This window comes from Syngnathus acus, chromosome 3 (assembly GCF_901709675.1).
Source record: "Syngnathus acus chromosome 3, fSynAcu1.2, whole genome shotgun sequence".
NCBI lineage: Eukaryota > Metazoa > Chordata > Actinopteri > Syngnathiformes > Syngnathidae > Syngnathus > Syngnathus acus.
The window spans coordinates 3,079,741-3,093,910 of record NC_051089.1 but is presented as its reverse complement, the minus strand read 5'-3'; the positions used below and the strand labels follow the sequence as shown (position 1 = coordinate 3,093,910).

The window sequence follows — 14,170 nt, the reverse complement described above, 5'->3', positions numbered from 1 at the left end:
TGAAATCTCTTCAAAGGATGAAGAGAATACGATAATTAAGCAAACTTGGCAAAGACGTTTGCCATGCTTTGTGCAAACGTGTTGCAACAAGAAGTCAAGTTTGTTTTGTTGTTAGCATTGCGCTAAGTGTTAGCCACCTAGATAGCAACACTTTTCCAGACTATGTTCTGGTTTTAATGTCATTTTGGTAGGGCATGCCAAGCTGTCAATTTGAAGCAGCTTGTGGGGTGTGAATGACATTAGCGACGGGCAAATAGATTCAGGCTAATCCATCTGATTGTGGTCTCATTAGGAGGAGAGGGGCCCTACCAAATTAATCTCTGAGATTAACAGCGGTACAGTCACAAAAATGCAAACACACTTGAATGGGTTCGTCGCGGCACGATGACTCACTCAGATATGCAACTGAGATAAAGTTTTTTTTAAAAAATTCTTTCAAATGCCACTACTGTTGAATGAATCGCCTAGTCAGCAAAAAAAAGTTGCAGCCCATTGTGAGAATGGGTAACGGATAGTTTTGTATTGTCAACAAAATCCATAAAATGTCTCCTATAAGACCCAAACACCTTTCCCTCACTGTGTCCCACTGACCCCATAGCTCGTAGTCGCAGAAGCCGCTGCAAGCCTCTCACGCCGCCGCAGGAGCGATAAACGAAGTGGACAGCTAACCTACTTGCGGAGGGCCTCCTCTGCGGGCCCTCCTCGCTGTGCTGAACGTGGCGTATGCGTAACGTGTATCATATGAGCAGAAAACATCTTTGATCCCCCGGCGGGAGGGATTAGGAGAAGGGCCGGGTGCGCCCGTGTCTGCCTGGCTGTTAAGCAAGCGCTGATGAGCCCAGTGAAGTCCAAATATTTAAACTGACCTCGTTGCGTGTTTGCAAAGGAGGAGGGCGACTGGTGAAAACTTTGTGATGAAGGAAAAAACTGTTCATTAGCACTGGCAGTCTCGGATGATGTTGTGCTAATATCCTATTGTTAAGAAGACTTTTGTTCTTTTTTTTGTCAATGCCTTTGAATGTTGTTCTTAAATTATTTTTTCACTTGTTATAATAAACATTGGTCACATGGGAAGGTTTGAAAATCTATCTATCGATATCTAGCTAGCTCGATAGCTAGCTAGCTTGTTTGTCTGCTTAGCTGTACCACTTGCTAATCTATTGACAAAGCCATCTATGCTTGATAAAACATAAATGTGAGAGAAAAACATTGTATCATATTCCGAACAGAGAAATTAATCTTTGAATCACGAGCAATGTTGCTTTCCTAAATCTAAACACAAAGCCACTAGAAAAATTGTACCCCTCAAGCTAACATCACCGGTCATACATAACCTTCATCCCACCTGCCAACTGATTCAATTAAACCAAAAGAAATGTGTGTTTGCTTGACGAAACACAAATGCAAGATTAAAAACCAGAAAGGTGCTGCCGGCCATAAAATTTGTCTTGACTGTTGCTTCGTGTTCATCGGCCAAGAGCCCAACGAGCCAAATGCAAGCAATTAGTTCCACCATCTTTCTATCTATCCATCCCCCATGGTTGTACGGAAGAACACGAAGCAAATCACTCATATAAGCGAGCAGGCATGACTCCCAAAAATTGACCTGGTAGCACGCCATGAAATTTTTGGAAAGTCAGTTAAGCGGACCATGAAATTTGGTAGGCACGTCCAGTATTATGAGTTGACCCTAAAAAGTTCGTAGGGAGCCCCTGCTTAAAAAAAAAAGCCTGCCATTTTAAAAACTGTGTTTGCTACCAAAATGGAACCATACAATATGGATGACACAATATGACGAACCCTTTTGTGGGCGGAGCTTCTCGGGCAAACTTGATGACTCGCCATAAAACACAAAATTAAACAAACAGTGGGTCGGAAAATGTCCGCTTCTTTTGCACATGTTGAGACTTACTAAAAGAGCTGTCGGGCACTGTGGGATGCGCGACATTACGTTTGTCCGAGCGAGCAGCCATGCGAGACCTTGGCAGCTCTCGGCGCAAAAAAAAGCAACGTTTTGTCCCACCCTTGTCTGGTGCATGGGGAGAGATTGTCTTGCTGTCTGGACTGTCAGCTGACTCTACGCGTGTGTGTGTGTGTACGTGCGCGTATGTGTGTGTGCTGACAGCTATCTGGCAGACGTTGCATTCAGGTGTTCCAAAAAAGGATGAAAGAGCAGAAGTTGTTTGGATGTAGGAGCAGTTTCCAGGAGTGATGACATGATGAATGTATAGTGAATGTGTGTGTGTTTACCGTGGACTGGTGCAGGAGCGCTCCCTGTACATGACCCCGCCTCCGCACGTTCTGGAACATTCCGACCACTGGGACCAGGGCGACCACTGGCCATGAACCGCCTTGGGGCCGTGCTCCCCGTATTTGACACACTGGCCTCGCCAACACCACTGACGTACATATCACTCAGTGAACTTCATGACGATGGTTAAATCCAGTTTGAATTATGAGACGAGTCTCCTCACCATGTCGGGCCCGCAGCTGGTGCCCTCGGCGGCAGGCATGAACTTGGTCTCGCATCGTTGGCCCGTGCGGTGACACCACAGTGACTTGCAGATGTCCTGCCAGACAACAGAGATGATAAGATGTAGTGACAAAAGTACTCGTGCAAGTACAGACTCTAAATTAAAAAAAATACTCAGTGATGAGGAAAAATAAACGTATTTGTATATAAGACTTGCAATCACTGCTGAGCGAGCATCAGCTGGCCGGCTGACCATCGGGCGACAATGAGCCTCCCCTAAAAAAAGCCGGCACGTCAAACCTAATCAGTGCGCTTCTTTAATGAAAGCGCCTCTAATTATGTGTGTCATCTGACCCAACAATACAGAAAGCAAGCGAGTGAGTGAGCACAGAGGGAGAGCCTCGCATCGGGAGACAGGCTGCCGACGCTGGCAGTCAGCCCAGCTGCACCGGGCACGGGGGAACCGACCGGGACAGAGAGCCGGGGGTAATTAGGACTACATACTGGGGTAGGGTTTTGAACAAGTGTTAAGGTTTGAAGCCTGGTTAGGGTTTGAAATTAAAGATTTCAGTAAAAGGGTTTCTTTACAGTTTAGGGTTCAAGACAGGGCATGTTTTCATATTTGGGTTGAAAGTAAATGTTGGTATTTCAAACCAGAGTTACAATTTCAAGACAGGGTTGGGCGTTTGATGATAGGGTTATGGTTTTAAGCAGGGTTTGGGATTTTAATTTGGTGTTAGGCTTCAATGAACGCTTTCAAGTCTAAATTAGTTTGGCTTTTGAAGAAGGATTTTAATATTTTTCTGTTAGGGCTTTAAATTGATGTCCAGGAATGGGGTTTCAAATAAAGATTGAAGCTCTTAAGTTAAATTTTAAATCCAGTTTTGTCTTTTAAGTACGTGTTCGCATCAAAGTCACCACGCATTTTTCTACTTTGCACCTCGCAGCCTTATTTCCAACAAACACGCCTCTTTTAACAGGTCACGAACATGTAAACAGCCTTTGAAAACGTCCTGAATAGCCCCGATGAAGTGTTTTGCGCTAATCCCTTGGCTATACCATTTGGCTGAGTCCATTTCCCAGCCGTTAGAGGCCAAGCGGCATTTCCATTTGAATGACGCCGTACATAAAGAATTCACCTAACGTAGAAGGGCTCTACCCCATTGAGGGGTAAAAACATAGGGGGGTCTGGCAAAAATCATCGTCATTAATAAAGTCCCCATTTAGTCAGACATCATTGACGCTGTAAGTACAATACTCGGATCCTGTATGACAGGGCGGCTCATTACTGGAGGTCTCAAAGACTTTGTTGATGTGGGAGAGTTCCGGTCCACAAGAGCCGGGTCTATTCTATAGATGTTGTTTTCCATGCGATGCAAAGAGTGAGGCCAGTGTGGGAAAAGCTTGAGGTAAGGTTCAAAAGGTTCAAGTTTGGGAGATTTTGATGAGGTTACCTTAACAAAGTCAAGACTGCATAATGTTGCCTTGGCGCCGAATTGCCACTTGCACTGCGTGTCGGCGTCGTACAGCTGGCCGGGAAGCTTCTCGGGATATTTGTACTGACCGATCTGCTTGGGCTCGTCCACCAGGCAGGATGCTTGAGTCGTCCTGGAGGACACATGGCGATTACAATCGATAAAATCATCAACGATGCAATGATGCCTACCCAAGGAAGCGGTTCAGGTACTGGCGGCTGCAGATGGACCAAGAGAAGACTCCGTTGTTACCGGCAAGGGTGGGGGACATGATGTTGCCCTCGGTTTTGCGACAGGGGTTTCCCTCACCGTCATGTATCATCCCGAAACTGATACAAAAAAAAACAAACAAGAGTTTGAAGTTAAGGTATCAAACCTGATTCAAACTGGTTTCTGTCAGGGTTTAAAATGTACGAGGGCTTTAAGATATGGTTGCAAATGAGGGTTTTACTGGGGGTAGGGTGTCAAGTCTCCATATTGGTTTCAGGCTTTAAATTTGGCTTTTAATATAGATGGACAACTATATTTGCCGAAGTGATTTTCTTTCTGGCCCAATTTATCTCAGGACTCAACACGCTTTCATGCCTTTTTGACACTTACGCGGTCTGGTGAAGAGCAGGAGAAAACATGTCCAATGTTTGTGTTGGGCGAGCGCCAGGCAAGCAGACGAGTTTAAACATAAAAAAAATTAGATTGAACCAATCAAACTTGCATCTCGATGGAAACGCAAAATATAAATAGAGCGATGTCCGCCTTAGGCTATTCTCCCCAATAGTCCAATTTAGACATAATGTTGGCAGGTCAAAGCGCGTCTGTGAGGCTGCTTTCATTTGAAAACTTTGTTCACATCCCGGTTGCAATTTCTGCCAATTGGCTGAGAAACGTGGTCACTGCGAGGTGCGACGGACGTACTTGTGTCCGGATTCGTGAGCAATGGTGAACGCCAATCCCAGTCCCGTGTCCTCATTGATGGTGCAGCTCCGGTATTTGCTGCACATGCCGCTGATTGGAGCAAAACCTAAGAACCGAAGTCAGAATGAAGATGAGTCGAAATTTAACATGCACAAAAATCTGTACAAATCTGTCAGAGATGACAAGTCCAGGTCCAGAAAGTAAAAAAGGTTTTGACTGTTTTTTAGCCTTCTAAATATCCTCAATGGTACTTCTTCATCCACCTTTGCTTGGTCAGTCCGGACATTTGATCCAAACCAAAATAACAGGAATTAAAATGTGCCTATGACCACAGTCTGGACCCAAATGAATTCGAAGCAGACATGGGAGACTCCCTGGGTAGGACAGTTAAGACTTTCCAGCAATTATCCGATTTCACTCCATCCGTCCGTCCGTCCGTCCATCTTGAGACTACCATGGGAGAAGCGGAAAACAAATACCTAGCGATTTGATTTTACAACGGATTTGTGAAGCAACACACAACCAAGGTCCTATCGTAAAAAGAGACATGCACATCTCGGGTCTGACCACTTTTTTTTTTTTGCAGTGTTAGTCGAATTTTATGAACCCCGCAGTCACGCGTCGACAGGATCGGGTCAGTAACTCACACGTGGCAACCAAACTTAACAACCTCATGTTTGCAGAGCAGCATAAACTGGTCGAGACGTTCAGGTGTCAAAACAAACCAGAAGCAAAAACGGAGAACAGGAAGTTGCGCTTGGCCGCTTGCCTTACCCAGGGTGTCGCAGGGCTCGTTCTTCCAGGAGCAGATGTCCAGCCCGGTGAGGAGAATGGCGTGGTCGTGCCGCTTCCCGCTCTTGCCCACCAATCCCGATTGCCACTGGCAGAAACTGTTGAGCGACTGGTCGGCATGATGATTGATGCTCAGGCCCAGCTATTGACGTGACATGAGCAGAATTATTTTTAGAAAACGTAGCTATGAACATTTTTAAGTTTTATAGTTATGGTTCAAAATAATAACTTACAAACATTTCTAACAGCGGATACATTTATATTTGGAGAGTCACAACGAGCCAGCGCACTCACCGGGTCCTGTTCCAGTAGCAATAAGCTAACTACCACAATGTTGATGTCTGTCCCGATGGTGCCGTCTTTGAACAGACTGGAAACCTGGAGGAGAAAAAAAAACGAGCAGTAAAAGTGGCTGTTAACTCAACAAATGAGCCAACTCTAAAATCAGTGACCACCGTGCCTTTGCCCGTCGTCACGACTAAATGCACACAGGGCGACCGTAGGCGAAAATGTGGAAAGATTTTGTCAGGGATTGAGCAAGTGGGGCATTTAGGAGAATGGGAAGAAGCCATCGGCGCCACCCAAAGTACATCGAAACCACATCTTTCAAAACGAAAGGCAGTGCTTAAAGACGGTTACGGTCCGGCCGTTTCTGGCTTTGAATTGGACTGAAATACAGTCCGAGGCTTTGCAATATATTTCCGTATTGTTGGATGGATGGATTGACAATTTGTAATTTTAGCATTAACATGAAGTCGATGCACAATTTGTCTTTGTGGGCCACATAAAATTATTTGGCCGACCATATCTGGCCCCTGAGCCTTGGGTTTGACGTCTATGCTCTAGCGTCTTCACTTTTTGACACTGACCATATTCATGACAGTGAGGACATAAGTGGTAACGTTCTCCCGGCCATGTTTCTCCAGCATCTTCCTATCGGCCACCACCAGGGTCTCCACATTCAGACCTCCCACCCGGTTGGAGTCGATAGGCGATCGCTTTGGCCTTCCCGGGCCCTCTTCGTCAGTCGTGGCAAACTCATCTGGCATCAGGAAAGGCTCCTCAACGGGTGGTTTTGGAGTGTCTATCAGGATGAGAAGCATTTTGGTTCAATCAAACAGAAGAGGATTTGTTTCCGTGCAGAAATAGAAGGAAAATGAAGGTCCCTTACATACATTGCTTGCGGCGCCCACAGAAGTGTTGCCTTTCTGAGTGCCCGTTTTGGTCGTCCTGCTGTTGATGGTGGTCCCGGTGCCACGTGGACGGTTCGAAACCGGACGGGTCGCCGGCTTGTTGTCGGACCACGTGCTCGGCGGAGCGTTTGTAGACGACGTGCGGATGGTGACCGTCGGGTGCGCTGTAGTTGTGACGTTTTGCCAAATGCTGAGGTAGAGGCGAGATCAAGTAGTCGTGCTCGGAAACACGAATTAAACCTGACTGGGAGACACACACGGCATGTAAAAATGAAATCGTTTGAATAAGATATTTTCCAAAAATGTTTTTCTAATTGATGCTAGTCAAACTGTACTGCCAAAAAAAATGGAAGAAAAAAATATATTAAAAAATTTAGAATAATCTTAGTCATTTATTTTTCCAATATGTGAAAAATGTCCAAATATTAGAAATCAAATTTTATGAAAATGTATTTCTAAGATACAATCCAACGTACTGCTTTTGTGCTTGTTTTCTTGGCAGTGATAATTAGTTAAACTCACGCTCAATTCATTGTCTGTTTCCACTAATTCCCCATTTACAATTGCGGGCACACACCATAAGACAAAAACACACACACACACACATCAACCCACTGACCCACTGACCTTAGGCCTCAACGTGAGTGTGTTTGGCTATCAGTGTGTACGTGCGCGCGTGTGTGTATGTGTGTGTCTGACACCGCCGACTAGCGGGTTGCAAAATAAACAGAAGGCCGACAAGAGAGGAGCCGGTGTTGTCAAAACACGACTGGGCTGGCTGTGGAGCGGACGCTTTGAGCCCCGAGTCTTTCTCATTTGTGTGGAACGTAAACTTCCTCTAGCCGACATTTCACGTGGAGCTGTGACACGCTCCGGTTTGACAGCACACACACGTTGTGAAGTTTTAGCTTGGTAGGAGAGGCCCGTAACGATAAAATTGATAATCATTGTATCTGGCGGGAAAGTTTTTTTTATAATCAAGACTATCATGCTCCAGTTCCAGACTAGCTACATTCAATCACTGCTGCGATGTCTTAAATTAGAAACGGAATCAGAAGAGGTCAGGCGGCTTTTATCAGCCAGCTACATTTTGCTCATCGTTTCATCCACCGTCTGGAGTTTTTACAAGCTCTTTGAGCGATATCGCTGTCATCGTTCCTCGGAAACTTTCCCTCGCCCTGAAGCGATGCTATATTTTCTTCAAAAGGATTAGCCTTATGAAGGCTAATATATCACACGACGTATCGGCTGCCGATGCTTTGCGCCGCCTTACGGTTCATTTTCCGACGTGCAAAGGTGCAATTAGTGACTTTCAACCGGGGAAACTGTCACGTAAAATGTCAAACGTTATCGTCTCTTGCTTTCTTGTGCTCATCAAAGAGGCTTAAGTGAGTCTAGACTCCATGTCGATTCAGTAATGGGTATGCTGAGCCAAACGAAAATTACATTAGGAAATTATCGGGAAAGTGACGGCGATAAAAAACAAGCCTTAACATGAACAAGTCATTAAAAACATTACACAAAAAAAGAAGACAGAATTTGATTTTCAATAAAAAGAATTACACATGTACAATCGCCAATTACAAAATGAAAATGTTCATCAACTTCTTGTATTTGGACACACATAAATCTGCATGGTCAATTGTGGCCTTTTTTTTTTTTCTTGTACAAGCCCGCTTACTGAATCTCCTAAACTGGCCTCAATATAAACTACTTTTAAGGTTTCCTACCATGACATTATGACGCAAATGACTAAGTGCTTACACGCCATAAGACAAGGGGGAGGGGAGGGGGCGAGTGGCCAGAAGCCCCAAACCAGTGATTACTGCACATCTGCGGGGAGTCATGTGACCAGAAGAATTATGGGTCTTGTAAGAGGAAGAAGCACAAGGTGGTAATATTATATTTAGAAGAGCAAGGAGACCGGCAGCGGTGCCAGAGTATGTTGACAGAGAATAAATACTGGAAAATAATAAAATAAAGGCGTTTTGATCCGATGAAACCAAGGGAGGATTTTTCTTCCCTTTTTCCAAAAATATTGCTGGGTGCTAGCAGTTTTCACTATAAAACGGCCAAACAACAATTCAAGATGTACAAGTTAAACATTCAATTCCTAAAAGTTGATTCAAGTGACATAATGTCTGTAAAGTGTTGTTTCACCAACTCCTGTTCAATTTATTTAAGCAGCATTAAGATGCTAATTGTCATTTGCTGTGACAACATTAGCATCACAACTGCGCCGTTACTTCCAGTTCTGCGTGTAGAAGTGAAACACTTAGAGTGCTTTGATAACAATTTCCATTTGGATGGGCCCCTGAGGGTTATGTCCTCGCGTGCCCCGCTGGCTCCAAAGGGGATAACGAGGAGGTGGCGACAGAAGATGCTTTGACGCAACCGTGCCGACATCAAACCGCTCAAGTGGCTCAACTCGAGCTCATTGTGAACCTCATCAGGAATCTCTTCATCGTGGAGGATACATTCCCAATTTGCCATGTAGAATACATGAACCCATTAATGGCCCGACTAAAAAAATAGAAACACTAATAACAAAACAAAAATGTGTTTTTTGCATAACAGATGTACACCAACTATAAAAGAAGGCTACTGTGACAAACGGATACGGTGGCCTATTTAATTATGACTTTGAGAGATAAACAAAGAAACTTCTGTTTTATTTAATCGCATGGCCAACAAATCCCATTATTGCACTACTCCAATAGATGTAAAGGGCAACACAAGAGGCTCAAGTTTTGATGTATGACTTCAGTTTGCATCCACTTGAAGTCCTCGGCAGAGCCCATTAGTCTTGTGTGAGAAAAACGACAAAGGACACGCACGGCATCCCTCGGCCATTCGAAGAACCCAACCGAGCGCCCCCATCCTTTTGCCTCCTCTCAAGCTGGCATCCAACGGTGGGCACTACATCACTGTCAGCACATGCAGACCACCAGGGAGCGGCTCCGGGCCCGAGAGAAGGAGGGGCGGCCCAATTTGTTGGCCTCTACACAAAGTAGACAGGTACAAATGGGCCCGAAGCTGGCCGGAGATCACTCACTGATGTGTCACTCCAACCCGGTGAGGAAAGATGGTGGAGGTTCTTGCCCGACCAACAAAAAAAAAAAATCATCCATAACAGTTGACATACCAGCGGGTTTTTTTTCAGAATTCTGCAGGTAAACTTTCCAGATACTATAGCCCCGCCCCCTTTCACTTTAATTGTCAGAAGCTGCTTTCATCTGTAATTCTACAATATATCAAAGTTGAGTAAAAAATCATTTCCAGGAGATAGTCACTTGGTTGAAGTTAGTGTCCCCGTTCAAAAACATCAAACATCACCATTGGGGGGGCGGGAAAAGCCCCCGCACACCGCAGGGAGTCGGGTGCGTAGCAAGGGCGGACGTAATTTGTAGGTTGGAGTCTGTGATCTCGGCGGAAGTCGCAACTTGCGTCACCGTGTCAACGACGGCGTCGCGGGGGAACAAAGGCTGTAGACGTCGGATTCGCACCGTCATGTCATCTCAACTGGCACCGCCTTCAATTTTAAACTGGTTAAACGGGAAAGTGACATTTTTTGTGTGGATTTATTGGGGTTTGCTTTTACGGTGGTTCTTTACCAAATTGTCAAAACAATACTTTGAATGTGGTTAACCAAATGAATAAACAGCAAACCAGAAACTTTTTATGTAGCGTTACACAAAGCGGTCCCCGCGGCGTTGATGGGGGGGGGGGGGGGTCAACAGGTTCAGGAACCCAAACATGAGAAAACCTCTCCTCAACATGAGAGCCCTGTTTACTTCACTCAAGTAGTGATCGCAGAATGTAATTACAAAGTGTCCACAATTAACCAGACTCTAAAATCCCTCATCATCTCGCGCCGCTCTTAATACCGTCTCCTCATTTGCTCCACTTCCATCTGTTTGACCCAAAGCGCTCCAGAGTTGGTTCTCATCCAGAATCCCCAGCTGACTTCCCCTCTTCAAGAGACAACAAGATGAAGAAGGAGAGGCTCTTATTCTTCCTTTCTCCCCGTTTTGTTCTGCCCAAAGCCCTTTGACATGAACAGTCCATCTTTCAAAAGGGACGATACGACCTCCCTGGGAGCTTCCAAGGCCGGACAATGGCTCCACATTATCCCTGCTCAACACTTTCCCTAACTCGCTCTCTCTCGCTCGCCATTCATGATGTCACCCTCTTTTCTTCCCTCTCATGTGTCTTTCTTCTTCTGCCGCATTGTTTGTAATCCCACCTTAATCCCACCCCGCCTCCGGCGCCCTTGAATGCAGTCGCTCCTTATTTTGTACTTAATCCAAAGATTTTTTTGGGGGCAGGAGAGATGTGTAGAAGTACGGGTACACACACACACATAAATATAGAAGACTCACCAGCCCCGAGCACGTCGATATAGCCGCCGAGGAGGACGACAGGTCCCGGATAGATCCTTGATAGAAGCAGTCGTGGTACCCGTCACCTCTGGTTACCGTGGCGATGCCGTCCGAGCCCAACGTCTGCACCGTGAAACCCGGGCCGACCACTGACGACGGCCGCAGGTCCAGATGCAGGTCCCGGCCGAAGACAGAGAGGCGGTAATGCACGGAAGAGGACTGGGACGCGGACCTCCTGCTGCGACGGCCCCGCCGGCTCACATCGTGGCTCAGGTATTGGCCCTGAGCGTCCACCTCCACCGGGGTGGCAAAGGCGTAGTCTGAGTGGGGCAGAGGACATGCGTCATGGTCCAAGTCTATGTCTTGGGCCAAAAAAAAAGAGCTAAATTGCTAAATCTGAAAGTCCCAGAGGACCAATTGGACTCTAAAGTAACTGCACCTTTTCCAGAGGTACCCAAAACAGAATCCATAAAACAATCCAACCCAAGTGACAGGACTTTGTGCCCCTTAGAAGTTCAACAAAACCTTTGAGAATTGATGTGGTCCTTGTCTTTGAGGGAGTTTTGCACCTTGGTGCTATTTATCCCTACTTGGTGGCACTTCTTTGTGTCCTCTGATCGACCAGTGATCAATCTCCCCGCGTGGTTTGCCATTTCCCTTAAGTTAGCAAATAGTGACTGAGCACCACCACATTAAGTTTAAAACACAAGAATACCATAAACTACGATCCCCAACCACTTTGATATTATCATTACTCGGTATCTGGCTAATACCGGCCTCATTTGAAGGGATTGGTTACTCGTAAAGGCTGCCGATACCAGCCGCCAATACTTCCTACAGTAAGATAAATATAAAGGGGTTTCCGAAATCATTATCAGTGACTACATTAGAGTGAGACTATGAATGTACCAATATATCAATTCATATTCACATTTTTCATTCCAGAATGTTACCACACTGAACATATTGGATAAAGGACAGGAAGTTTAACTACTGTAAACAAATATAGTGAAACTGAGCCTCGGGCGATCAGATGTTATAATAATATTTCAGACTGATGTATTTATGAGAAAAAAAGACATGTAAACTGTCTTAGATTATTTTAGTTTAGATGAATGGCGATGTAGTGAGTTAGCGTCTCCTCCAATCATTCGGGCGACCCATCGGACATACGCTACATATCACTTGATGCAGTTCAAAAGAGGAGAAAAGAAGCTAGCAAATATTTCATTTCCCGTGCCTGTCATAGCAAATAAAAGTTAACGATGGGGCTTCATTTAGTTTCCTGTCATACTTCAACACTTTGAGAAGCACCCCATCTTTTTTATGCCCGGCCCCCGATAAATCAAAGTGTAGAAATACAAAGCAACTTGGCCTAGAGGGAATCTCAGATTTTTTTTTTTTTTTGGACCTCACGACCCGCTCGACCCCGACATTGTCACACTGCTAATTTGCCCTTTGAGGACTGGGAAGCATTAACATACTTGAGCCATCCCAGAGGTTATGTCTGGTATTTACAGTCAAACCTCTAAGAATCAAGCGCAACTCACACTGGGAAGAATTTTGGAACCAAAAATAATGGAATCGGTCAAAGTATGCAGTGATTCAAATTGAAATATTTTTTGCCGCAACTGGGGTTACACTTCCTTCATATTTACATTTATCATTGTGAAGTTGTAGCCAACTAAACCAACCAGACAACACCAGCAAGTGGAGCACTCACCATGATTTAACCCGTGGCTGCTGGAGGAGGAGGAAGAAGAAGAAAAGTAGTTGGTTGACACACTGTGCAGGGAGGCGTGCGTGCAGCATATGTGCAGTGTCTGGTAAATAAATAAATAAATAAATAAATAAATAAATAAATAAATAAATAAATAAACAAACAGGTATAGCAATAGGTAATGCATAAATGACATAAAGTAGAGGTTCTCAAACTGGGGTCCGTGGTCCTGAGACAGAATTATTTCCCGACAGATGTTGCTGAAACCTAAAAGTCTGAGGACCTTTGACATAATTGACATAAATCACATGTGCTATGGATTTTGACTCACTTACCTTGATGAGGCTCCAGGTCAGCAAGGTAGAGAGCAGCCGCACTGGGGCACAGCCGACCAGCGGCAAGGGTAGAGTCCAAATGATAAGAAGCAGACAGTCCATGGTGGTGGTCGTGGTGGGTTTGGGGCGAACTCACACCTCCCGGTGGCTCCTAAATGTGCGCAAGGGACGTAAAAGCGCGCCCAATATTGCCATCATCGCGCAGCATCGTGGACCACCTCAGGTGGGGTCCACTCGTGTGAGGCAGGTAGTCCGGCCAACTCTGACTGAATGAGTGAGTGAGCCCGTGTGGGAGAGTCAGTCGTGCGAATTTGGCACCAATCAACTCGCAGCATCATGAGAGCACGCGTGGAAAAGCTGGCCGGAGATGAGCGCCGCACTCGGAACGCCCACACGGGGCCGTGCGCGCGCGTATTCGTACGCGCTGGAGCTGACGAATGCGCGTGAAGTTAACGCGACACTTTTTCTATGCTCCGTGCTTGAATGTTCAACACTTCAGGTGCAAAGTGCTCTCGATTAAGACTAAATATAGTCCAAAAGGCAACGACATGCCAATGCTGACATGAGCGAGTCAGTGTGTGGAATAATTCAACAATGTTTTTTTTTCTAGGTAGGCGCATGCTGAGACAAGCATTGCCGCAAATGCGTTATCGAATTACAAACACGCTTTAATTAACTACATTAAGAAAAGGAGGGGGCGGGGGGGAGAAGAATTGATGTGAGAGGAAGGAAGGAAGGAAGGAAGGAAGGAAGGAAGGAAGGAAGGAAGGAAGGAAGGAAGGAAGGAAGGAGGGAAGGAAGGAAGGAAGGAAGGAAGGAGAATAGGAAGGAAGCAAGGAAATGATGGGCCATAAGAAGGAAGGGAAAATGTGTTTGCATGGGAAGGAA

The 14,170-nt window shown here is 45.5% G+C and overlaps 1 protein-coding gene across 1 annotated transcript in view; it reads right to left on the bottom strand.

The window, feature by feature from the left end:
• adamts18 (ADAM metallopeptidase with thrombospondin type 1 motif, 18) overlaps positions 1–13,631 on the bottom strand; it is a 28,670-nt gene extending 15,039 nt beyond the window's left edge. Inside the window, exons 1-12 of the mRNA XM_037246527.1 lie at positions 13,283–13,631; positions 12,951–13,050; positions 11,228–11,547; positions 6,828–7,089; positions 6,522–6,736; positions 5,947–6,030; positions 5,635–5,794; positions 4,861–4,966; positions 4,140–4,277; positions 3,928–4,081; positions 2,475–2,570; positions 2,251–2,399 (exon numbers count right to left, since the gene is read on the bottom strand). Of these exons, the coding sequence (XP_037102422.1) occupies positions 2,251–2,399; positions 2,475–2,570; positions 3,928–4,081; positions 4,140–4,277; positions 4,861–4,966; positions 5,635–5,794; positions 5,947–6,030; positions 6,522–6,736; positions 6,828–7,089; positions 11,228–11,547; positions 12,951–13,050; positions 13,283–13,384 (1,886 nt within the window). The 5' untranslated portion in view covers positions 13,385–13,631. The remainder of the gene's footprint in view (positions 1–2,250; positions 2,400–2,474; positions 2,571–3,927; positions 4,082–4,139; positions 4,278–4,860; positions 4,967–5,634; positions 5,795–5,946; positions 6,031–6,521; positions 6,737–6,827; positions 7,090–11,227; positions 11,548–12,950; positions 13,051–13,282) is intronic.
• Positions 13,632–14,170: the final 539 nt, after the last annotated feature.